Source organism: Mytilus trossulus, chromosome 8, assembly GCF_036588685.1.
Source record: "Mytilus trossulus isolate FHL-02 chromosome 8, PNRI_Mtr1.1.1.hap1, whole genome shotgun sequence".
NCBI classification, from domain to species: domain Eukaryota; kingdom Metazoa; phylum Mollusca; class Bivalvia; order Mytilida; family Mytilidae; genus Mytilus; species Mytilus trossulus.
In genome coordinates, this window is record NC_086380.1 from 3,984,990 (window position 1) to 4,012,784 (window position 27,795).

The 27,795-nt window shown below is 34.3% G+C and overlaps 2 protein-coding genes and 1 long non-coding RNA gene across 6 annotated transcripts in view; 2 read left to right on the plus strand and 1 right to left on the minus strand.

Annotated features, from left to right (window-relative positions):
• The first annotated feature begins 2,273 nt into the window (after positions 1 to 2,273).
• Positions 2,274 to 5,899, plus strand: LOC134681529 (uncharacterized). The gene is made up of 2 exons (XM_063541170.1): positions 2,274 to 4,854; positions 5,802 to 5,899. Exons 1-2 carry the CDS (start codon positions 2,274 to 2,276, stop codon positions 5,897 to 5,899), a joined length of 2,679 nt encoding a protein of 892 aa, XP_063397240.1.
• Positions 5,841 to 27,795, plus strand: part of LOC134728143 (uncharacterized) — a 31,642-nt gene continuing 9,687 nt past the window's right edge. The window contains exons 1-6 of the mRNA XM_063592611.1: positions 5,841 to 5,885; positions 22,177 to 22,194; positions 24,952 to 25,045; positions 25,485 to 25,689; positions 26,131 to 26,180; positions 26,732 to 26,810. Of these exons, the coding sequence (XP_063448681.1) occupies positions 25,010 to 25,045; positions 25,485 to 25,689; positions 26,131 to 26,180; positions 26,732 to 26,810 (370 nt within the window). The 5' untranslated portion in view covers positions 5,841 to 5,885; positions 22,177 to 22,194; positions 24,952 to 25,009. The remainder of the gene's footprint in view (positions 5,886 to 22,176; positions 22,195 to 24,951; positions 25,046 to 25,484; positions 25,690 to 26,130; positions 26,181 to 26,731; positions 26,811 to 27,795) is intronic.
• Positions 15,174 to 21,963, minus strand: LOC134728144 (uncharacterized). Of its 4 annotated transcripts, none has more exons than XR_010108772.1 (3): positions 21,933 to 21,963; positions 17,213 to 17,319; positions 15,174 to 16,748 (listed from the first exon to the last, which is right to left on the minus strand). It is a non-coding gene; the product is annotated as an uncharacterized LOC134728144 (long non-coding RNA). The 4 variants fall into 4 exon arrangements; XR_010108773.1 differs by lacking the exon at positions 21,933 to 21,963 and adding an exon at positions 21,793 to 21,926; XR_010108774.1 differs by lacking the exon at positions 21,933 to 21,963 and adding an exon at positions 21,682 to 21,757.

The following is a 27,795-nucleotide window of genomic DNA, read 5'->3' on the forward strand; positions in this document are numbered from 1 at the left end:
AGTAAAATTTCATGTACAAATCAATATGAGAATAACTACACACTAAATATTGAGAAATCTTTAAAGAAAAAATTAGAATCAACCAAAAGAACAGAAATTGAATATGAAAATACAAAGGGTGGTATAACGTCTAAATTAGATGCAGTTTCCTTTGAACTCTTTATACATGCCTGTGAAAAATTCTACGGGGAATCCAATCTACATGAATTTACCAAAACAACTGCTACTGATAGACAGAGCAACAATGTTCAGTATACTTTCCATATAAAGACAAAAGATTCAGACCCGTTCAATTATACCATTAATGCATACCTTACAAAATGCTCATTATTGATTAATGGGAGAAATACGCAACATTTCATAAACAATGATGTGATACATATTCATAAGATTATGTCAAACACAACAATTCAAGGAGCAAAAGTGAATGTTGAACTTTTGAACAAAAATTTAGCCTCAAAATTAGAGTCAGCATTAGAGTCAATTGATCATTCTAAATCATCTTTAGAACCAACATCAGCCATATCCAACCCCCATAAAGCTATTGAAAAATGTCACAAATGCAATAGAATTTGCAAATCTAGAGCTGTACTATGTCAATTTGGCCATTGGGTGCATTATTCGTGCGACAAACTTTCGGAAAAAGATATACAAACCATTGAGAAAGATGAACAAAACTACATCTGTAAAAAATGTTCCAATTTATCACTTAAATCACCATCCAGATGTATAACTTTACAAAATAGCTCAGAAATTATCAGAAATAAAAGCATACTATCAACTGGAACCTCCACTTTAGCAAAATCTCTACTACTAGAAGAAATACAATGTAATGGTTGTGATGTCACTTTGGATAAAATAGAAAATAAATGTGTCAACTGTGATATGACATTTCATAATCAATGTTTAGATAAAACAACCGACCAATGTTTCTCATGTATTGGAATTGAGGACCAAGATACCGTCATAAACTCAGTAAATTTTCATCAAACTGGAGTGAAACAAACATCTCACAATCTTCAAAATTTAGACCTCAACAATTCTGGTCCTACACCAAATTTGATAACATCTTCTGTAAGCTCTGCCAAAAACACAGCCAATTTAGATAAACAGTCAGATCATAACACTGTCAACACTCAAAATGAAATACAAACATCAAGTAAGATGAAAGAATTAAGAACTCTAGAACTAAAATTGAAAAAGAAAGAGGAGCAATTAAAAATAAAGGAAGCAATGCTTAACGAAGATATGAAAGAAAAAACAAAGATTATGGATAGATTACATAAAGCTGAAATAAGAAACATTGAGCTCGAAAATACAATCAAAACTTTACAGACTAGAATTGAGCAAATACCTATAAAATCAGTAGTAAACAACTCTAATCCAACAAATTCTCAATCTAAAATTAAAGAGGAGGAAGATGAACTGATTATTGGCATGAGAAAAAGGGTCACAAAATTTGTACTTAATAAAATCGACAAAGAATTGAACAAACTAGAATCAAACAATGATCATTCAGAACACAATACTGAAACGAGTTCTAATCCTCAATACAATTGTGAAAGACAAAACTACTCTGATAATTATTGGAATTACAACAATGGCTATTCAGGACAGTATAGAGATACTCAACCTTATTATAACTATCATCATAATTGGCAACAAGGACACAATGAAGACTCTTCGTCGTACCAAAATACAGAGTTTGCTCAAAACATTTGTACAGACAATCTTATTGAGATACAACCTACAAATGTTCACACGTCTACAATAAACTCAAAACCTGTGAATACTCAGCACACAACGTATTGTGACAAAAACAAGCTGCCAAAGTTCAATTGCAACTTAGAGAAAGTGAATAGAAATTCTCAGAATTATAGTGAAAAGTATACAAACCAATCGCAAGCTCAAAATTCTGAACATTATCTTCCTACCGTTGGACAGCCACTATTTTTTCATCCAACTCCTCAACAAACTCATTTTTTACACCTGGCCAGCCTCAACCCCAGCAGATACAAAGAACCGAACTTGTAAATAATGAGAAAGATGTAAATACTTGTACATATGAGACTCTGAATATTTTAGATTTTAATTGTAAAAATATCTTAACCTGTGGTCCGTTTTTTAAAGAAACAGAAAGTGATGTTGACATTTTTCTTTTACAAGAACATTGGTTATTTGATTGCCAATTACCTCTACTAAATGAAATCAATGATAAATTTACTGGAGTTGGCAAAGCTGTTGATACATTGGACCCGATTCCCCCTATTCAAATGCCAAGGGGCTATGGTGGCACTGCTATTTTATGGAAAAAAGAATTAGACACTCTTATAACACCTCTAACCATAGGAAATGAGAGGATACAAGGAATTGAAATATCTGGTGAACCCAATCTTATCATACTTTCTGTATATTTGCCTTGTAAAGGTACTTCTGACCATATAGATGAATTTCAAGACTGCATAGCTCTTCTAAATGAAATAGTCTGCACCTACAAACTTACTCATCAAATTATTATAGGTGGTGATCTTAATGAAGATATCATAAATGGTCCATCCTCACAAAGAAAGGCCTCTTTTACTGAATTTATGGAAGATCATTCTTTAGAAACAAAATTTACTGGCAGCACATTTATACACTCTAATGGCCATGATACCACAGCTATTGACTATTTTCTATACCAGAATTCATATAAACATTCTGTTCTTGAAATCAAGAAACTAGACATAGATGCTAATGTCTCAGACCATTATCCAATTAAAATGGTCCTTCAACATCGTCGTTATTTAATTCAGCAAAAATCGCTGAATGATTTTTTAAAACCAAAGATTAACTGGGATAGAATTGATAAGGAAAAATATGAAAACAACATCAACTCCAAACTTTCAAATAAGAACTCAGAAATTAAATCTGTTGAAGACATAACCAATGCATTTACTCAACTCAATGAAATCATTAAACAGTCTACTCAAGCTCTGATCCCAACTAGAAAAATTGGCAGGAAAAGACCAAAACTGCAAGTCATGAATGAAGAAATCAAAGTCGCCCTCAAAAACAAAAAGATTGCATTTTTTAAATGGAAAATTAATGGTAGACCGAAAGAGACTGATAATTTATATTTGAAAAATAAAAAACAAACAACACATGCTTTAAGAAAAGAATGTAGACTGGAAGTTGCTAAAAGAAGGCTATGTGAACGTCAAAAATTGGTTAATGCTAAAACAGCGGATCGTAAAATGTTCCACAAGATTATTAGAAATCAAAGAGGAAAATTATCAAAGTTTATTGACCAGTTAAATGTTGATGATGAAATATTTTATAATGAAGATATAATAGAAGGCTGGAGTACACATTTCCATCAACTGGCAAAGAAAATACCAAATCCAAATTATGACAATGAATATCTTGAGTTGATTGAAAATGAAGCTAAAATTATAATAGACATTTGCAAAGAGCGTTTCAAACATTGCCCAATAACAAACAAAGAAATGGAAAAAGCAATATCTGATTTAAATAGAAATAAAGCAGTTGACTACTTTGGCATTAATGCAGAAAACATCATACATGGTGGAAAACAACTTCAACAATATTTACAATTACTTTTTGATAAATCATTTGAATTTGGATGCATATCTGACATTCTCAAAATTGGAATATTGTTCCCAGTATATAAGAATAAGGGTGATATTAAAAGTTCTAAAAACTACCGTGGTATTACCGTAACTCCAACATACTCCAAGCTTATAGAGAAAATAATCAAGATAAGGGAGAATCCAGTTATCCTGAAAAATCAGAATCCACTCCAAAGAGGATTTACAGAAAACACCACCCCGCTATTATGTGAACTTATGATTGAAGAGTTTGAACGTGAGAGCAAAGATTTAAAACTTCCAACATATATAGCCCTTTTAGATGGTAAATCTGCATTTGATGTAGTTGTTCATTCAAATTTAATACGGAGATTATATCAAGCTGGTATTTCAGACCAATCTATTATATTAATAGATAGCTTATATAAAAATGCGACTTCATGCGTTAAATGGAGAAACAACACTTCACAGATGTTTGAGATAGAACAGGGTGTACGACAGGGTGGAGCCATTAGCGCTGATTTATATAAACTATATGTTAATCCGCTATTAAATATTCTAAGTGGAACAGGACTGGGTGGACATATAGGTGACATTGGATGCTGTGCCCCAACTTGTGCTGATGATGTAGCCATAATTTCAAACAACCCTATGGAACTTCAAATGTTGATAGATATTGCTGCCAACTTCAGTAAGAGAGAGGGCTACACGTTGCAACCAACAAAAAGTGTAGTCATACCAATAAGTACCACTACTAAATCTATTGAAATTGATGAAAACTTCTGGAACATCAATAAAAATCAGATGCCAGTTGTAGAACATTCCACACACATTGGAATACAAAAATGTCAAAAAAATTCTGCAAAACTTACTGCTGAGGAGAACATGAAAAAAGCGAGACGATCACTCTATAGTCTTATGGGTACAGGTCTACATGGAAAGAATGGTTTGGATCCTGAAACAGCTATAACGATCCTATATACTTATGTCATGCCTATTTTAACCTATGGCCTTGAAATCTTACTTCCATCTGGCCGAATTTTGGATTCTATACATCAATTCCATAAGAAAATGATAAAACAAATACTGTCATTAACCAAAAATACAGCTGATCCTGCGGTATATATTTTAAGTGGATCTCTACCTATGGAGGCTGAACTACACCTCAAAGCATTATCTCTATATGGAAATATTACAAGAGCAGATAGATCTACCATTGAATGGAGACTAGCAGAAAGACAATTACATTTAAAGACAAACCAAAGTAATAGCTGGTTCATCCAAATCAAGAAAATATGTTTGAAATATGACATTTTGGACTGTCAGGATTTTTTAAATAACCCTTTAGGAAAATTGCAATGGAAAAGTTTAATTACCAAAAAAATACATACCTATTGGAATGACAAAATTAATAAAGAATCAGAGAGATACTCCAGCTTAAAATACATATCGGGTGAATATATGGCAAAAAGAATACATCCAATTCTTACAACAAATACATCAAACTGTAGAGACATAATCAAATTACCCATTAGGACCAGATTTGCAACTGGCAATTACATCTTACAGACAAATAGAGCAAAATTTAATCAAAATGATGTATCTGCCGTCTGCAGAGTTTGTGGTAAAGAGGATGAAACCATCTCACATTTTCTGATTTCATGTACACCTTTAGAAACTGAAAGATTGTCTCTCTTGAAATCTCTCCGAGAACAATATATCAAAGTGTTAGAACTACTAAACATTAATATGCATGATATAGATGTAGACTTCATCCATATTATAATCAATCCATATCATCTAGTAAATTATTTTGGTACCTCTCTAACCAGTGAACTTTGTGCTTTTATTAACATCCATATAGAGCCTGCTTGTAGAACATTAATATATAAGCTTCATTTACACAGATACAAACTTTTAAATTTAGATCAGAAAAGATCTAGAAAAAATAATTTAAAATCATAGCCCTATTTAATGAAAAAAGGTTGTGTGTGGACTGCAAATCTCATATTTTCTATTAAGGACTCATTTTTAGATTTTATTGACGAGAACGTGTGTGATTTGTGTGTAAAGATATACCGACATTTGTAAATAGTGTACATCGTTATATATATTCTATTGGTGATTGGATATTGTAATTCACTACTGTATGTCATTCTATTGGTGAAGGGATATATTGACTTCATACTGAAGGTGTGCCTATATTGGCAGAAAATATACAGATACAGATACAGATGACGACAAATCCAGAGAAAACCGAAAACCGGAAGTTATATTTCAGAAATTATCAGAAGTCTGAAACGAGTTAGAATATCCCCCGATTCTACCACGAAGAACCACGATAAGCACCACGGACTTTATCAATAAAATAAATACATTAGGTCATCTATGAGTTATATAATGTATACGTAGAGATTAAGATACATCAAATAATCATTAAATAAAAAAAAAATAAAAATAAAAAAAATCGAGTTTTTTTTTTTATATGGACTAATCAAGGATTTGTAGACTATACAAATCCTTACAGAAATTAAGCACCACCAAAAAACAAACTGAACACCACGGGACGTAATTTCCCTCCCAATGGTCCAACAGACGGCTTTAGGGGTCTAAAACTCTCTCTTGGAGTCTTAGTTAGTTTGAAAGGCCTATTGGTTCACAAGCACATGTGGTCAAATTAAAGATCAATGGGTCTTTTAGGATTTATTTAATCAAATACAGATTTAAGCACCACCAAAAACAAACTAAACACCACGGAAGGTAGCTCCCTGCTTTCGGTCCAATAGACAGATAAAAGGGTTTAAAGCAGCTCTTTGGATTCTAAGTTAGTTTGTAAGGCTCTTTTGTCCACAGGAACCTGTAGTTCAGCTCCAAAGTCCATATGATATTGCGCTTTAGGGTATATTATATCAAATACATTTAAATACATATAAAAACCATCAAAAATGAACTAAGCACCACGGGAGGTGGCTTCCCTCCCATCACTCCAACAAACGGACAAAAGAGTCTAAATTACCCTTTGGGGGTCTAACATAGTTTGTAAGGTCCATTGGTCAATATGCACCTGCGGTTCAATCTATAAGTTCATGGGGTCTTTTAGGGTATATTTCATTAAAGAAAAATATAAGCACCACCGAAAATGGACTTAGCACCACGGGAGGTGGCTTCCCTCCCATTAGTCCAACAGACAAGAATATTAGTGTATAACACTCTTTGTGAGCCTTAGTTGGCTTGTAAGGCTCATTGGTCCAGATGCACCTTGGGTCCAATCTACAAGTCCATGGGGTACTTTAGCGTATATATAATTAAGAAAAATATAAGCACCACCGAAAAAAATTAGCACCACGGGAGGTAGCTTTCCTACAATTGATTCAACTGACATGTATATGGGTCTTAAGAACTCTATACATGATGGTTTGTAAATATCATTAGTCCACAGGCACATATGGTCCAATCTACAAAAGAACTGGGATCTTTTGGTGTATATATCATTTAAGAAAAATATTAGCACCACAGAAAAAAAACTTAGCACCACGGGGGTTAGCTTCCCTTACATTGGTCGAACCGATTTGTATAGAGGTCTAACGTACTCTATTGGGGTCTTAATCGATTTGTTATGCTCATTAGTACACAGGCACATATGTTCCAATCTATATCAGTCCTGGTGTCTGTTGGTGTATATATCATTTAAGAAAAATACAAGCACCACAGAAAAAAAAAACTTAGCACCACGAGAGGTAGCTTCCCTCCTATTGGTTCAACCGACGTGTATAGGGGTTTATATCACTCTATTAGGGTCTACGTTGGTTTCTTATTCTCATAAGTCCACATGCACATATGGTCCAATCTACACACGTACTGGGGTCTTTTGGTGTATATGTCATTTAAGAAAATATAAGCACCACAGAAAAAAACCTTAGCACCACGGGGGTTAGCTTCCCTTCCATTGTTCCAACCGACGTGTATAGGGGTCTAAAACACTCTATAAGGATCTAAGCTGATTTGTTATGCTCATCAGTCCACAGGCTCATATGGTCCAATCTACACAAGTACAAGGGACTTTTGGTTTATATGTCATTAAGAAAATTTAAGCACCACAGAAAAAAAAACTTAGCACCACGGGAGGTAGCTTGACTCTAATTGGTCCAACTGACATGTTTCGGGATCTAACGCACTCTATTGGGGTCTAAGATGGTTTGTTAAGCTCATTAGTCCACAGGCCAAATGGTCCAAATTACACAAGTCCTAGAGTCTTTTGGTGTTTATATCATTTATGAAAAATATAAGCACCACAGAAAAAAACCTTAGCACCATGGGGGTTAGCTTCCCTTCCATTGGTCCAACCGACGTGTTTAGGGGTCTAACGCACTCTATTGGGGTCTAAGATGATTTGTTATGCTCATCAGTCCACAGGCACATATGGTCCAATCTACACAAGTCCTAGAGTCTTTTGGTGTTTATATCATTTAAGAAAAATATAAGCACCACAGAAAAAAAAACTTAGCACCACGGGGGTTAGCTTCCCTTCCATTAGTTCAACCGACGTGTTTAGGGGTCTAACGCACTCTATTGGGGTCTAAGCTGATTTGTTATGCTCATCAGTCCACAGGCACATATGGTCCAATCTACACAAGTCCTAGAGTCTTTTTGTGTATATTTCATTTAAGAAAAATATAAGCACCACGGAAAAAAAACTTAGCACCACGGGAGGTAGCTTGACTCCAATTGGTCCAACGGACGTGTTTAGAGGTCATAAGCACTCTATTGGGGTTTAAGATGGTTTGTTAAGCTCATTAGTCCACAGGCACATATGGTCCAATCTACACAAGGCTTAGAGTCTTTTGGTGTTTATATCATTTATGAAAAATATAAGCACCACAGAAAAAAAACTTAGCACCACGGGGGTTAGCTTCCCTTCCATTGGTCCAACCGACGTGTTTAGGGGTCTAACGCACTCTATTGGGGTCTAAGCTGATTTGTTATGCTCATCAGTCCACAGGCACATATGACATATGGTCCAATCTACACAAGTCCTAGAGTCTTTTGGTGTATATTTCATTTAAGAAAAATATAAGCACCACAGAAAAAAAATTAGCACCACGGGAGGTAGCTTGACTCCAATTGGTCCAACAGACGTGTTTAGAGGTCTAACGCACTCTTTTGGGGTTTAAGATGGTTTGTTAAGCTCATTAGTCCACAGGCACATATGGTCCAATCTACACAAGTCCTAGAGTCTTTTGGTGTTTATATCATTTATGAAAAATATAAGCACCACAGAAAAAAAAACTTAGCACCACGGGGGTAAGCTTCCCTTCAATTGGTCCGACCGATGTGTTTAGGGGTCTAACGTACTCTATTGGGGTCTACGTTGGTTTGTTATGCTCATTAGTCCACAGGCACATATGGTCCAATCTACAAAAGAACTGGGATCTTTTGGTGTATATATCATTTAAGAAAAATACAAGCACCACAGAAAAAAAACTTAGCACCACGAGAGGTAGCTTCCCTCCTATTGGTTCAACCGACGTGTATAGGGGTTTAAATCACTCTATTGGGGTCTACGTTGGTTTGTTATTCTCATAAGTCCACATGCACATATGGTCCAATCTACACAAGTACTGGGGTCTTTTGGTGTATATGTCATTTAAGAAAATATAAGCACCACAGAAAAAAACCTTAGCACCACGGGGGTTAGCTTCCCTTCCATTGTTCCAACCGACGTGTATAGGGGTCTAAAACACTCTATAAGGGTGTAAGCTGATTTGTTATGCTCATCAGTCCACAGGCACATATGGTCCAATCTACACAAGTACTGGGGAATTTTGGTTTATATGTCATTAAGAAAATTTAAGCACCACAGAAAAAAAAACTTAGCACCACGGGAGGTAACTTGACTCCAATTGGTCCAACTGACGTGTTTCGGGGTCTAACGCACTCTATTGGGGTCTAAGATGGTTTTTTAAGCTCATTAGTACACAGGCACATATTTTCCACTCTACATATCCATGGGTTCCTTAAGGTTATATTTCATTAAAGAAAAATATAAGCACCACCGAAAATAGACTTAGCACCACGGGAGGTGGCTTCCCTCCCATTTTTCCAACAAACTATTATATGGGTTTATAACACTTTTTGTGAGTCCTAGCTGGTTTGTAGGGCTCATTGGTCCACATGCACTTGTGGTTCAACTTTCAACTCCATATGGTGCTTTAGGATGTATTCCATCAAAAACGAAATAAGCACCGCGGGAGTTGGCTGCCCTCCTATTGGTCCAACAAACGGGTAAAAGGGTCTCAAAGGGTTAGGGTTAGGGTAAGGGTTAGGGTTAGGGTTAGGGTTATAGTAAGGGTTAGGGTAAAGGTTAGGGTTAGGGTTAAAGTTAGGGTTAGGGTTATAGTAAGGGTAAGGGTAAGGGTTAGGGTAAGGGTTAGTGTTAGGGTTAGGGTTAGGGTTAGGGTAAGGGTTATAGTAAGGGTTAGTGTTAGGGTTAGGGTTAGGGTTAAAGTTAGGGTTAGGGTTAGGGTTAGGGTAAGCGATAGGGTTAGGGTTAGCATTAGGATTAGCGTTAGGGTTAGCGTTAGAGTTAGCGTTAGGGTTAGCGTTAGGGTTGAGTTAGGGTTAGGGTTAGGGTTAGGGTTAGAGTTAGCATTAGGGTAAGTGTTAGGGTTAGCGTAAGGATTAGGGTTAGAGTTAGGGTTAGGGTTAGGGTTAGGGTTAGGGTTAGGGTTAGGGTTAGGGTTAGGGTTATGTCATGTAACCGTAACCCTAAACCTGTTACTTTAATACATTATTCGTAGAGTATAGATCTGCATCGTTTAATTTTACTTCTCTAGCACTTCATCAAAACTCAACATTAGTATGAGGCGTTAGGGTTAGGGTTAGTGTTAGGGTAAGGGTTAGCATTAGGATTAGCGTTAGGGTTAGCGTTAGGGTTGAGTTAGGGTAGGGTTAGGGTTAGAGTAAGGGTAAGGGTTAGGGTTAGCATTAGGGTTAGCGTTAGGGTTAGCGTTAGGGTTAGCGTTAGGGTTAGCGTTAGGGTTAGCGTTAGGATTAGGGTTAGGGTGAGGGTTAGGGTTAGGGTTAGGGTTAGGGTTAGGGATAGGGTTAGAGTTAGGGTTAGGGTAATGTCATGTAACCGTAACCCTAAACCTGTTACTTTAATACATTATTCGTAGAGTATAGATCTGCATCATTTAATTTTACTTCTCTAACACTTCATCATAACTCAACATTAGTATGAGGCGTTAGGGTTAGGGTTAGCGTTAGGGTTAGTGTTAGCATTAGGGTTAGCGTTAGGGTTAGCGTTAGGGTTAGCGTTAGGGTTAGCGTTAGGGTTAGCGTTAGAGTTAGCGTTAGAGTTAGCGTTAGGGTTAGCGTTAGGGTTAGCGTTAGGGTTAGCGTTAGGGTTAGCGTTAGGGTTAGCGTTAGGGTTAGGGTTAGGGTGAGGGTTAGGATTAGGGATAGGGTTAGGTTTAGGGTTAGTGTTAGGGTTAGGGTTAGAGTTAGGGTTAGGGTAATGTCATGTAACCCTAATCCTAAACCTGTTACTTTAATACATTATTCGTAGATTATAGATCTACATTGTTTAATTTTACTTCTCTAGCACTTCATCATAACTCAACATTAGTATGAGGCCGACATAGCTTCGTGAAAATTATATATAAATAGCCATAGTCTGCTAGGCGCAGATCTCACTGCATAAAGCCTTTACTGGATGTGTAAAATCCTGTAGTATCAAAGTGTAGCGCAATATATTTCAAGTCTTAAGATGACTGATATGTAAATTTGTGCGCTAAAAATTTGAAGTCGTACATCTTTACGTATAGTCATGTTTCAATTCGGATGTTAAGCAAAACCAGATTGAATTAAATGATTAGCCAAATTCATCTTAATCTTGCACTGCAACTGCATAGTTGTCTTTTGAAGAAGTACTGTCTTTGGGCTTGAAATGTAAAGAATAAAACCTAATAATACAAAGAAATACATATTAACCTCTGACTGTGATTGGATATTCAATGCAAGACATATTTTCCTTTTATATTAACTTTTCTATTATCAAAAGTTGTCTTTCTCGGATGTAAGATGTAACATATCTGCTCTTTTGCATTGTTTTTAATTCTGTCGATAATATTCACATCTACAGTGCTGAATTCGCAAGACATTATAAACTAGAACTTTACTTTTTGTTCTCTTTGTCTGAGACAAACCACTGGTGTCCTAAGCATTAGGCTCAAATGCTATGTGAATGGTATTATAGGCGGATCCAGGGATCTGGGGGGGGGGGGGGGGGGGGCTTTCGTGTGAAAAAATTGGTTGATTATATATTGAGTCACTGAGGCATGACTGGAGCCTTCCTTTAATCAATCAGTGTCCCCTCCTCATGACATGATCATATCTTAAGATACAAAATCCAGAATTAAAGCCGAATATGCCAAGTCTACCGCTAAAAATAAAAGGTCTAGTGTGGTAGATCTGAATATGTAGCTTCTTTTACTGGACATAACATACTAAGCGCTATAGACATTACATTTCGTGTGTTGATCTTTATATGTACAGCGCATAACGTTATGTCTACAGAGCTAAACTATACATTTTCAGTTACAGATTTTTTTCTCATTTATCTCGTCTGTACCACCATCGCTTGATTTTTATATCGCTAGTTTTAATATCTTCAATGCTGGAATATCCATCTATGGCGCACAGATTAAGACTTCATTACTCCCTCATATGTCTTGAAGTTGAAAGCTTTTTGCAAAAGTTTTATTAACTTTCATTAAGGTTTTGAACTAAGTTATTGATCTCTACACTGTATTTAAATGCAAAAATCAAAAGCCCTTTTAGCAGTAAATACCAAATGCGTTTTAAGAAACCTTTGTAAATTTTGAAGAAGAATGTGTCCAAGTCATGAACAAAATGCCATGCAGGTTAGAGTTACTGAATCTTAAAGAATACAAATAAAACATGGTTCATCTTAATATTAGTTGCGAAACATACCATTCATCTTTTGAAAACAGGGAACAGTTTGGCATCCAACGAAAATAGATAAAAGACTACCTATTCAGCAATACTTTACAAAACACAAAAATCACAAAAACGACAGACCAACCAAATACTGTTGGTTATATCAGTAGCTCTTAAAAGGTAGTCATATCTTGGTCCACTAGTGGTATCCATCGTGACGCTCATGGCGATTACAAATCTAGTGATAAGTCGATTTTTCAGTCAAGGAAAATAAAAAAGGAATATGGCTTTCCCAATTTGGAATTCACCCGTGGTCATCTGTTTGGCAGATATTCTAAAACGGCAACCCAAATAATATCAGCTTCCGTAAACCTTTTATCAGGGGCTTACTTTGAATTTACCAATTGAAATATCTGATCTCGGATTCCAAATATTCCTTGTAAGCAACAGCATCTTGCAAAGTAATCATGTTCGTGTATGGAAACTATGAAATATCTTATCAACTGGAATAAGTCCAGTTGATGGTCTTGTCAATTACGTTATTACATAGAAATGGAAAGCTCAAGATAGGAAAGCTGAAATCATTTTTTTTTGTCTTAATGTTTAGTGCAAAACCACCCTAATTGGTAATTGCTAGATGAAAGTCATTTTTTTACATAAATAATGCCGTTAGTTTTCTCGTTTGAAATGTTTTACATTGTCATTTCGGGGCCTTTTATAGCTGACTATGTGGTATGGGTGTTGCTCATTGTTGAAGGCCGTACGGTGACCTATAGTTGTTAATGTTTGTGTCATTTTGGTCTTTTGTGGACAGTTGTCTCATTGGCAATCATACCACATCTTCTTTTTTATATTGGCTGTACTGATGGTATCCTTTATTTCAAAATCGGAAGGGAGGACTGGTATCAACATTGTCACCAAACGTAATTATCAAATAGAAACATCCTTTCCATTTGGAAAAGGAAAGTACAAGGGTTAGTCTAGCTTTTAAGATATCTTCTTAACAAGCTCAAATATCATGAAGGTCTTATTTCAACGAAGAAACGAGGGACTAAAAGAGGCTTTTAAAAGGATATTAATTGTCTGTTGAAAAACAAAGTCCTTCAAACCTAAAAAGTGGGTAAAAAAATCCTCATTTAAGGACAATCACTCCTTAAAAGGCGACAGTCTACTAACTATGTACTCAAAATTTGAATTTGTTAGTAGATCTCAGATATAGGAAGATGTGGTATGAGTGCCAATGAGTCAACTCTCCCTCCAATTAACAATTTATAAAAGTAAACCATTAAGATTTTAATTTTCTATTTATTACAATTCTTATCATTTGAAAGCAAACATATATACAAACAAGAAAGAAGTTAAAAATCGTCAATTAAGGGGGCTCCTGGGTATAAATGATTTTTTTTTTCTAATATAGGATTTAGCTATATTTTTTCATAAATGAACTTTATCATATACTTAAAAGAAAAATTAAATAAAAAAATGGGATCACCGTTCATTTAAGCTAAAATCTGCCTCTGGAAGAAGCATACATTTTTGTTAATGTCCTTTTTTTCTGTTGAACTAACAGGAGAAAAAGAGGAAACATCAAAATAAAAAAATAACCTAATATAAGAAATCGCTTTCATTTTACAATTATTTAGTCTATGTACAGCTTATTTGAAAACAATAATAAAAAATATAGGTCACCGATGAGTTAAAAAAGATATTTCAAATTTAAGGCAAAAAAAATGGCATTTTTACACCAAAGGGAGATAATTTGGAGCTTTTTCAATTTTTAAAGTCATCTGGGGCCAAACCAAATCATTTTTTGGGGTTGTTTTTTGTACCATATCATAAAGTAACAACTAATAGTGTAACAAATAAAATTTGTAATGAAAAAAATAAAGGTTTAATTTTTTGCTAAAATTTTTGTACCCACGAGCCACCTTAAGGGCAATTACTCCAACAAGGAGTCTTTGGTTATTTTTTTCCATTTTGTCTTAATTGTAGATGTTGCATTGTTGATCATTTTTAGAGTTTCTATCTATCTAATATAGTTTTCAAGATAATAGCTACAATGTAAAAATAATTGGGAAGTGTCCATATGACACAGTTAAAGCCCCTGCTTGCATAAAATGTTATAAACGAACATACATCCACAAGAACAGTAAAAGTAATGTTTATGTTTGAAATCATAAAATTCAAATAAAAGTATGAGTTCTGCCAAACCGACACATACTAGTAGATCTTATAATCATTTCATACTCATACACATAATTACTATAGTATCTTACTAATCAATAATTAAAAAGAAGATGAACTCCTTCTTACAGAAATGTTTCCCTCTTGTGCAGACTTAATACCAAATATAATTGTCCTTTTACTCATGATAATTGACAAAATCAGGTGATAAAAATGCTGAGATCAATGACACCAGACACAAGACAGACATCTAAATATAATTTATCAAACTCTTCTACCATCTGAAATGAAAAAAGTTGAGATCAGCATCCCTATGTCTTGCATTCTGGAACATATGATTTATATTCTATTGATTTGATCATTCAGTAAGCAAGAAAATGTTTATGCTTAGTTTAACAGGTTAAATTATTTAATGGACATACAGAGAAACTTCAAACAGAAGACAAATGTTTTATTTGTGATTTAAATTGTGGTAGTTCTGAATTAATTCATAAAAAATACAAAGACAGGTATTGCATTATAATCTTATTTAGTTTATTAATCAATGAATATTCAAAACAGAAGTTTCATCCATACAGATTAACTTCATTTAACATTCAGCACAATGTACAATCAAATAAAAGTTTACAATTTGTTACAATTTCAAATTAAACATAAACTATGCACAGCAATCCAAGTTTCTTTTACAGTTTAACTTTCTATAAATCTAATATCTATGCATACAAAATTCTTAGAAGTATCAGTAGGTAGGAGATACATTTATTTTAAATGTAATAAGTTTTTCAAATTATTATCTTTTCAAATAAAAAAACAATTGTGTTGATTTGTAAATGTTTGAAAAAGTAACATGTCAACTTAAATGATGTTTCAAATTCAAATAAATCATTTATTACCACAGATCTAAAATACAGAATTTCAGAATTCGTCAATTCTGAATTCTTTCACCATCAAGGTTGATATAAAAAAAAATAAACCATTACTATGTAATTGAGGGGCGTGCAAAAGAAACAATTAATTTTAATACATTTTGATACAGATCATCTCTTAATTCAAAATACTACAACTACAGGATTGTTTGACAACCTTGAATATAAATAAAGATAATGTAATCAGCATAAAATTACACCTTGAGTACATATACACCAAACATATTCCAATAAATAAAAAAATATTAAAGGAACACAACTCCTGAAAATAACATATATTTAATTTAAAAGTAAGGGACAATTTGCATCAGCAGATATAAGTTATCATCAATTGTTTGGAACATTAATCTTTATTAAGGGACAAATCTATCCGTCAGTGATAATACTAAAATGAGACACTTTAATTTACAATTTCAGATAAATAATTTAGAAGTATAGTTATCTCCCTTAGTCATTTGATTTTGAAATAAGAACTAATTTAAGTAAAAAAGTCATATTGTTTGTTTTTACAAAGTATCTTGAATTTCTGCAACATAAATTTCTCTAATACAGTGTTAAATTGTCTGTCTTAAAAAATCTTTAAAATTCATAAAAAAGAGAGCGGAAGACTTTTAAATCTGTGCACAGTAGATTTCCTTTATGTTGTTCTTTTTGAGTAAAAGGTTGAACTCCAATCATAAAGCTGTAAACAAAGAAGAAACAAATATTGACACATGTTTTCAACTTAAAAATTTAGAATTCTATGAGTTGGAAAACAAATAGTCTTGCATAAAGTTAGGTTAATAAGGGGAGATAATTCAAGCCTTGAAAAACTTTAATCTAACAAATTTACTTTTACAATACATCTTTAAATATATAATAATAGTAAGACTGATATTTTAAGAAACTTTCTTGAACCATATTTTTTAAGTGTAGTTTTTGTTATGTGTGTTTTAGATTGAAAAAATAACATTTTCACATCTATTGTTTTTTAACAATAAAATCTTTTTTTTTAATTTCCTTCAGATGGAGTTGCCTTGTCTTCTCTTTCTTGACAGTTGGTCAGCTTGGGTAAAAATAAGTTGATTTCTCTTCATTCTTTGATTCACTGAAAAAGTAAAGCCTTAATCTATTAAAATAATAACTTGAAATTCAAATACATGTTTGCTACTGACAATTGTTTAATGCTACATAATCAAGCAAGATAGAACAAAATAAATTGTATGAATCAGTAAAATCAGCTCCCTAACAGATTGTACATGTATTTGCCTATGAGACAAATCTTTACAAGAGACCAAATGATACAGAGATTAACAACTACAGGTCATCTGCCACCTTTGTTATATGATAGAATAATTGTCTACTTGAAACTTATATTTATCCAATTGCATATACTTATTGTTTACTTTAATGTGTGATAATTTATTTAGATTATGTGCAATGTAATTTATCAAAATATGTGAAAATGAATGAACAAATTATTAATTGATAAAAAGTGTGTATACATTGATTTATTTTACGTGTTTACATTTGTATACACTATTAATACTTAAGACGTGCATATTATCCTACCATAAAAAGTTGACTGTAGGCAAAAGCTGTGAAATGATCAAAATAATTTCATTCTTTAGCTGTAATACATCTGATATCTGAACACTTTTGATGTCAATTTGGATAATCTGCGGAAAGAAAAACAAGACTTAGATATCTAGTTAGACACACAATTTCATAAAAATGATGTACAATTAAGAATCAATAATTTAGCATATGATTTTAAATATCAAACTATAATGTACATGTCATGTTATTTATGATTTTCTATATGTGACTGTTCTAAGTTAGCAGCCTGTTATCATTGCTGAATATCATATTTGTTGGTTTTTTTTCTTCTTTTTTACAAAGCTACTTTATGTTTAAGGTGCTTATTTCATACTATTCCATGTGCTCCTCTAGAGGGTTTTTGCCTTGAGGACAGGAAGAGCAATGGAGAATTATCATAAGAAATACAATTTTTCTGACTTTTAAATCTCCTCACAACATTTGTTTTCATTTACACAGCTTTAAGGATACAAACCTGTCAGTAACATTTTGTGCATACATGTAGACCAAATGGCCCTTTAAAGCAAAATCAAGTTTTTCTTTAATGAAATATATCATAAAACTCCTGGACTTGTAGATTGGACACATACAGTGGGCCATATAAATCATGATAGACCTCTCAAAGTGCTTTTTTCATCCCTATACCTGTTTATTGGATCAAGGGGGTGGAAGCAATCATCTGTGGTGCTAAGTTCATTTTTGGTGGTGCTAATTATATTTCTTAAATGAAATATACCACAACAGACCTCTGGACTAGAAGATCGCCCCACATGTGCTTTTCAAACCATCTTGGACCCAAAGAATGTGTTAGACCCCTAAATCTGTCTGTTGGGCCAACGAGAGGAAAGCTACCTCCCATGGTGCTTAGTTTGTTTTTCTTGGTGCTTATATTTTTCTTTAATGAAATATACCCTATGAGAACCCTTAACATAAAGATTAGACCACAGTTTCCTGTTGACCAATGAGCCATACAAACCAACTTAGTACCCCTAAGAGTATTTAGACCCCTATACCCATCTGTTGGACCAAATGGAGGAAAGTAACCTCCTGTGGTGCTACATTTCTTTTTGGTGGTGCTTATATTTTTCTTCAGTGAGACCCCTAGACTAATGTAGATTGGACCACAGTTGATTTTGGACCAACAGGCCTTACAAAGCAAATAAGAACCCCATAGACTATTTTAGACCCACTACCAATCCTTTGGACTATTTGGAGAGAAGCTACGTCTCCAGATGCAAAGTTTTTTTTGGTGGTGTTTATATTTTCATCAAATAAAATATAAGATAAAAGACCCCTTGACTTGAAGAGTGGATCAAAGTTGTCTGTGGACCAATGAGCCTTACAAACCAACTTAGAACACCAAACAGCATTAAAAATTATTTTACCCGTTTGTTGAACCAATGGATGGCAAACCACCTCCTGTGGTGCTAAGTCAATTTTCCGTGGTGCTTATATTTTTCTTAAATGATATGTACATCAAAAGACCCCAGGACTTGTGTAGTTTGGATCGTATGTGCCTGTGGACAAATGAGCTAAACAAACCATCTTAGACCCCAATAGAGTGCTTTGGACCCCTATACACGTCAGTTGGACCAATTGCAGGAAAGCTACCTCCCGTGGTGCTAAGTCCATTTTCCGTGATGCTTATATTTTTCTTAATTATATATCCACCAACAGACCCAGCTAGTACTTGTGTAGATTAGACCATTTGTGCCTGTGGGTTAATGAGCATAACAAACCAACTTAGACCCCAATCTAATGCCTTAGACCCCTATACACGTCAGTTGGACCAATTGGAGGGAAGCTACCTCCAGAGGTGCTAAGTTTTTTTTTCTGTGGTGCTTATATTTTTCTTAAATGATATATACATTTGTACACCAACAGACCCTAGTATTTTTGTAGATTTTATCATATGTGCCTGTGGACTAATGAGCATAACAAACCATCTAAGACTCCAATAGAGTGCATTAGACCCCTATGCATGTCAGTTGGACCAACTGGAGGGAAGCTACCTCCCGTGGTGCTAAGTTTTTTTTTCTGTGGTGCTTATATTTTTCTTAAATGATATATACACCAACAGACCCTAGGACTTGTGTAGATTTTACTATATGTGCCTGTGGACTAATGAGCATAACAAACTATCTAAGACCCCAATAAAGTGCTTTAGACCCCTAAACACGTCAGTTGGACCAACTGGAGGTAAGCTACCTCCCCTGGTGCTAATTTTTTTTTCTGTGGTCAGGTGCTTATATTTTTCTTCAATGATATATACACCAACAGACCCTAGGACTTGTGTAGATTTTACCATATGTGCCTGTGGACTAATAAGGATAACAAACCAACTTAGACCCGAATAGAGTGCTTTAGACCCCAATACATGTCAGTTGGACCAATTGGAGGGAAGCTACCTCCAGTGGTGCTAATTTTTTTTTCTGTGGTGCTTATATTCCTCTTAATGATATACACACCAACAGACCCTAGGACTTTTGTAGATTTTATCATATGTGCCTGTGGACTAATGAGCATAACAAACCATCTAAGACCCCAATAGAGTGCTTTAGACCCCTATGCATGTCAGTTGGACCAACTGGAGGGAAGCTACATCCCATGGTGCTTAGTTTTTTTTCTGTGGTGCTTATATTTTTCTTTAATGATATATACATTTGTACACCAACAGACCCTAGGACTTTTGTAGATTTTACCATACAATGTATGTGCCTGTGGACTAATGAGCATAACAAACCAACTTAGACCCCAATATAGTGCTTTAGACCCCTTTGCATGTCAGTTGGACCAACTGGAGGGAAGCTACCTCCCGTGGTGCTAAGTTTTTTTTTCTGTGGTGCTTATATTTTTCTTAAATGATATATACACCAACAGACCCTAGGACTTGTGTAGATTTTACTATATGTGCCTGTGGACTAATGAGCATAACAAACCAACTTAGACCCCTATACACGTCAGTTGGACCAACTGGAGGCAAGCTACCTCCCCTGGTGCTAATTTTTTTTTTCTGTGGTGCTTATATTTTTCTTAAATGATATATACACCAACAGACCCTAGGACTTGTGTAGATTTTATCATATGTGCCTGTGGACTAATGAGCATAACAAACCATCTAAGACACCAATAGAGTGCTTTAGACCCCTATGCATGTCAGTTGGACCAACTGGAGGGAAGCTACCTCCCGTGGTGCTAAGTTTTATTTTCTGTGGTGCTTATATTTTTCTTAAATGATATATACATTTGTACACCAACAGACCCTAGGACTTTTGTAGATTTTATCATATGTGCCTGTGGACTAATGAGCATAACAAACCATCTAAGACCCCAATAAAGTGCTTTAGACCCCTAAACACGTCAGTTGGACCAACTGGAGGTAAGCTACCTCCCCTGGTGCTAATTTTTTTTTCTGTGGTCAGGTGCTTATATTTTTCTTCAATGATATATACACCAACAGACCCTAGGACTTGTGTAGATTTTACCATATGTGCCTGTGGACTAATGAGCATAACAAACCATCTAAGACCCCAATAGAGTGCTTTAGACCCCTATGCATGTCAGTTGGACCAATTGGAGGGAAGCTACCTCCTGTGGTGCTAAGTTTTTTTTCTGTGGTGCTTATATTCCTCTTAATGATATACACACCAACAGACCCTAGGACTTTTGTAGATTTGATCATATGTGCCTGTGGACTAATGAGCATAACACACAATCTAAGACCCAAATATAGTGCTTTAGACCCCTTTGCATGTCAGTTGGACCAATTGGAGGGAAGCTACATCCCATGGTGCTTAGTTTTTTTTCTGTGGTGCTTATATTTTTCTTAAATGATATATACATTTGTACACCAACAGACCCTAGGACTTTTGTAGATTTTACCATACAATGTATGTGCCTGTGGACTAATGAGCATAACAAACCAACTTAGACCCCAATAGAGTGCTTGAGACCCCTATACACGTCAGTTGGACCAATTGGAGGAAAGCTACCTCCCGTGGTGCTAAGTTTTTTTTCTGTGGTGCTTATATTTTTTTAAATGATATATACACCAACAGACCCCAGGACTTGCGTAGATTTTACCATATGTGCTTGCGGACTAATGAGCATAAAAAAACAACTAAGAACCCAATAGAGTGCTTTGGACCCCTGTGCACTTCAGTTGGACCAATTGGAGGGAAGCTACCTCCAGTGGTGCTAAGTTTTTTTTCTGTGGTGCTTATATTTTTCTTAATGATATATACACCAACAGACCCCAGTACTTGTGTAGATTGGACCATTTGTGGCTGTGGGCTCATGAGCGTAACAAACCATCTTAGACCCCAAAAGACTTTTGTAGACCCCATCTTCCTGTTTATTGGACATTGTGGTGGAATTTAAGCTATCATCTGTAGTGGTAAGGGTTTTTTTTGGTGCTGATATGATTTTTTTTAATAATATACCAGAATTGGCCTCTGGAATGGACAACACAAGTTTGGTCCCCAAGCTCTGGATGTAAGACCTTAAGACAGACAGAAGTGAGAAGCTTCCTGAGTTCCTAATCCGGTGCTTACATCATTTTTTGGTGGTGCTTTAAATTCAACACTATTTTCAATGAAAAAACATTCCGGTAGATTTTTAAATTGGACAAGATATCCCGTCGGGGACTTTGTAATAATTATCTGAACCTAAACAGTTAATTAGACAACCATACATGCCTATAAAATGTGAAGTTCAGTGTGGACTAAACAAACCGGATGTTTTGATTTTATTGAGCATGCGCAGCTATTACTACGAGTTTTCGATCCGAAACAATCTAAAAGCTAGAAATAAATCGAACAAAAAATGACTGAGACCTTGTCTCAACCATAAGACGGGTTACCAGAAAAACGATAATCCAATCAAACGGTGGTGCTTATAGTGGTTTTCATCACGTTTTGATATATGTATTATCACTCCTGAAACCGTTCCATATGGTGAGAAATATTATAATGCTAATTTAACTGTTTAAACTCATCTAAATGCATAGGGTCATCTTCCATGAGAAGATATAAAAGATGACACAAACGAAGATAGGAAGAAACTACTTTTCCTTGTAAAGGGAAGTCATAAATGTCATTTCGTCCCATATTTGCAATAAATATTTATGAAAAGTCAAATTGAAAAAGTCCAAAAGACCTCCTTCATCAAGCGATAGTTTTATCCAGATTTTAAAACCATTAATACAGTTTCTCGAGTTTTGAAAACCATGAAGACAAAATAAATGGTATCCGGTCGATCCAACCCTAACCTGATCTGGCCCTGTTATGTATCTGTATTGTATGGTTGTATGTGTTTTGTAGTTTAGTCGTGAGAGTTGTGTCCATTTGTATGATGAAGATGCATATTTGTCATGTGATGTTATCTGTCTCTTTGAAATAAACTTGGTATGGAAATAGATGTGTTTTTGTTGCTCTTAAGCAAATAATATGAGGCAGGCATAACCTGTGAATGGGGACGAAGTCTGTATGTATTATTTTCTTAATTCAATCATGTTGATAAAAGAAACCGAAATACCGTACGTAACGTTCCCTATTTTGGTTCTGTTGTTAGGGAATTAGCTGTGACGTTCTTTAAGTTATGACTTCATATTCGATGTAAACAAAAGAAACGCTTTCATCAGGTAACGTAACGTTTTTTTTCATATCAAACAATTATTAAAATTGAATTTGTATTGAGATCCAATCTTATGTTTTACTAGACTGATAAATATAAAAAAAAAATCAAAGTCTCATGCAAACAAGACAGATTTCTGCGCAAATGCGGGAAAACCGGAACAGGAACTAGATCTGAAAAAAAAAGTTAACGATTTTGAGTTCATTAGTACAATGAAAAATTCGGGAAATTTTCCCAGATTTTTTTTTTTTTTTCATTGATTTTTCTACCGTAATTGGGGACTTCGTCCCCATATAACTTTAGCAGCATGGGGAGGCAAGTATATGTCCCCCCCATGTACGTAATAACCCCAAGTCAATAGGCCCAAAGTCAATAGGCCCCACGTCGATCTGGCCCATGTTGATCCGGCCCCACCTCGAACCTGCCCCATAATAAATGATAAGGAATTAACTATATAGACTTTTAATCAGTATAAATGGATTACGTATGTATGTTTTTTTTACCGTACACCTTTCATTGCCTTTTACACAATAATAAATTTCATAAACATTTATGGATTACAATTGATATGAATCTTTATTTTTTTCCCTTATCTAAAATAGATATCATGCTTATAAATATGTTTTTTTTATTGGGGCCTGTGTCTGTAGATAGTCGTAAATTCTGTAATATATATATGTTTTTGTTATAATTATACCCAATACTTGTAACGAAAACATAATTAATCTTGTTGTTTTATACTCATCTGAAGAAAAGGTCTTTTTTTTTACCGTACACCTTTTACACTATAATAAAATTCATAAACATTTATGAATTACAATTAATATATATATCTTTATTTTTTTCCTTTATAAATATATTTTTTTATTGGGGCGGAATGCACTTTAAACATGTTAAATATGGGCTGGATTGATGTTGGACTGGATCGACTTGGGCTGGATCATCGTGGGGCCCAATGGCATGAAAGCAAATAAATAACACTTGCTTTCATTATGAGGCTGAAACTTTATTCAGGAACTTGAACCCTTTCTTATGTTTCTGGTATAATTTTAGTCCAAATAATTATGAAGTCTTGGAAGGCTATTTTAAATTTTTGCCTTGACACCTTCCTGTCGATGTAAGGCGTCAAATAAAATAAAATAAAATAGCCTTTAAAGATGTCATAATAATTTGGACTAATATAATTTCTGAATTTCCTAAGATTTTTCAAAATTTCAGTAACAATAACTGTGTGTATAATTACAACACCTTTAGATCTGTACACTAGAGTTCTTATTTTAAATACTACATAAGATCATCTTCTTTAATTTTCAACTATAAATTAGCCACATAATACAACTTTCATGCTAAATGATTGTCTGAAAAAATAATATATAAATAACGATTCACAATACACAAACATGAAAAACACATGACAGATTTAAAATTCTACACAATTTCTTTTTAAAAGTTCCCAGATATTTTAGATAGTTTTATTTGGACATAGTACATGTACATGTATCCCTAAATGAATTACTATCTTGTTATATGGGATAAATTGGTCAAATTGGCTTGAGACTAAATAAATAAGGTGCCAGGAAAATTAGCAGCTGCTATACATTCCATATTGTTGCAACTGTAGAGCCAGCTGGAGTCTTGATATCCTTCATGTCCTTACACAAATTGAAACTATTATCAAATTGAATTTCATTCTACTTTAAGTGATACATATATATATGTAATTTATAATGTACATGTAGAATGTCTGTATGTCAATCCCTTAATTGGTTTCTGTTTTCTAACTAAGACGTATGTTACATGTACATGTAGTTTCATTCTGCCACAACCAAATCTTATGAAACTTGTATGCAATGCTTATTACAAAGTATGAGTTTGGGCAGCATCACTTTTACTGTTCTTGATTTACATGTAATGTCTCTTTATAAGGTTATATGCAAGTAGGGGCATAAAATTCATCTGGGTCCCAAAAACATACTCCCTATATTTATTTTTCAAAATTTGTATTTGAGTTATAAAAAAGATTGATTTATATTTTATTTCAAACTTATGACTAGGATTAATATTATTTTTTTTGACAGACTGTGAGATAAGTTTAGCAGATGTGTAAGCCAAAGGGAACAGTGTGCAATCTGTAAGATGGAAACTGAAGCTCCATCTGTTAAAGTTCTTAAGGTATACATGTTATATGTCATCTGATAAGAAGTTTTGAGTAAAGATAATCATTGTAAGATGAAACTAACTTAAGTAAATGCCATGGTAAATGTATTTTTAGATAGGTCTAGGTAAATTCAAAATTGAATTGAACTGTTACCATGCAATGTAAGGTCAAATGAGATTGAAACTATATGTTCTATTTGAAAGTGACTTTTTATTATTATGTACCAGTGTGGGCAAAGAAAATCTACAAAAATAATGAATTATTCCAACAATAAAATGTGTACTAAAATTTATCTGTAGAAAAGTACAGATTTTTCAGTTACATCCATTAGAAAACTAAATATTGATTTATTAATCCAGATCATGTAAATATTTGGATTGAATTTATGAGTTTTTGTAAATATTACTTTTGCACTTGCAAGGAAATTTCTTATTTAAAAATTTGATTTTTCAGCAAATGTCCATCACAAGGCAAGACTTAGAAAAATCCTCTGAGCGTTTGGCAGACAATTTATCTCGTCTGCAGCAGGACAATGCAGAACAAACACAGGTCATTGAGGAGAGACTGTCTGAAGTTCAGAAAGAGCAGATGACAGCTGAACAATTACTACAATCTGATTGGTCAAATCTAACAGAAGATCAAAGCAACAAATCAAATAGTAAATACATTAAATTATAGATAATTAGCTGACTCAGAAGAGATTTGAAAACCATGTTTACTCTTAATATATAATTATGCTATTGTTCAATTTTGAAACATATGGTCACTTGTCAGGTGAACAGGAAAATCTCAGCTGTTAGTGGACCTTCTAAGCCCATCTTACCTGTGTAAGTAACTGTTTTGATGTCAGGGTATTGAAGTTGGACTTATTTTTTATAATGGCAAATACACATACACTTCAAGTTACTTTTATGACTGGAACAGTTTGCAAGTGTTAGAGACAATAGGCTAGCCTTACAGAATGCTTTGGAACTACAATGTTTTCTTTTATCATATAAGACATACATGCATTTAGCATTGACAGTTAAAGATATCTTCTATCCACACAAATACCAAAACAGCATAACTGATTGTTGAATTTTATTTCTTGTTTTTCAAGGTGGAACAATAAAGAAAGGCTTGCGAAGAGAGCCTACTATTGTCAGACAGGTAAGGTTACAAAACATTTATCAGGTTCTTTCGACTATTTAGAAGATACTTTGTGTAGCCATATATATCTAAGGATGGTTGGCATCAATATTTTTAGGTTGCATTGCAATCACCAATAAAATCCAACCTTAGTTCAATGCCTTAAACACACCTCTTATCTTGACTAGTTAACTGGTTCTTTTTAAAGATGGTAAAAGATCCTATTTAATTTAAAGCAAATTATGTTTCTGTTGGAAATGTAGTTCCGAAGAACCGGCAAACAGATTCAAATTTTATGTACTTGAATCTAAGAATATATACAAAAAAACAGGGATGAATAAAAATATTAGACAATTCAACAAACCACAGCAACCATCAACTCTTCCAGTCCTTGAAAAAATAAACATATTTTGGAGTTTTACCGGTATTCAGATTGTGAGTTAAAAGGCCCAGTTTACACACCAGTTAATTTATTTACTATGTTTTTTGTGCACAAATTTAACCTGTACATAGAAATATTAATAAAATCAACTATATATTTTTTGAATGTAAAATTTACTGTTTGATTACAGTTACGGCAGTGGACCACATCAGATGTGATACGATGGCTAGAGAAAGAAGGACTCCACAAATTTATTTTAACATTCCAAAGTAAGTTGGAAATGAACCTTATTAAAAAAAGATATACCTATATATTGAATTATTAGTTATTTGAATTTGTCTTAGCCTGGTCATTTAAATAAATAAAACGTAAAATAATTAGACCTAGGGATCATATATCCTGTGCTTGGAAAAACATGTTTTATATTGCTATTATAAAATCGTCACATGAAAATTTGTAATAAATGCTTACTGATAGAAGACATTCTTATCACTATTAAAATCCATTATTATAACCAACGCTTTTTGACTGGAAGGGTATATAATGGTAGGGTTGTCTGTCTGTCTGTCTGTCTGTCTGTCTGTCTGTCTGTCTGTCTGTCTGTCTGTCTGTCTGTCTGTCTGTCTGTCTGTCTGTCTGTCTGTCTGTCTGTCTGTCTGTCTGTCTGTCTGTCTGTCTGTCTGTCTGTCTGTCTGTCTGTCTGTCTGTCTGTCTGTCTGTCTGTCTGTCTGTCTGTCTGTCTGTCTGTCTGTCTGTCTGTCTGTCTGTCTGTCTGTCTGTCTGTCTGTCTGTCTGTCTGTCTGTCTGTCTGTCTGTCTGTCTGTCTGTCTGTCTGTCAGATTTGTATTCAACACATAACTTTTGTACCATTGAGTTGAGGCTGATCAATCTTGCATGGTGTGTTGATGCATTATTGGCTGTGGGATGTCATAAACCAAAGTCAGGCTACTCCCACTTAAAGAAGATCCTTCTTCAATTTGTGACTCATATCTTTTATACTCTGACACAGTGGTTACCAAACTTGGTATTGAGCTGCATAATAGGCTTGGGGATGCCATATTTAATCAAGAACTTTCTTTAAAAAAGATATCCGATGTATTTAAATTTGAGTATGTTTTTAAAAAATGTGAAAATCTCACATGCCTAGGGCCCTAGGTGCGTTCTTAAAGTCATGTACGTTTGTACAACCAAGTTTACATTAAAAATTATATAATTGTCCCGAATAAACAGCTGTCATGGATGCAAAGAGCTATT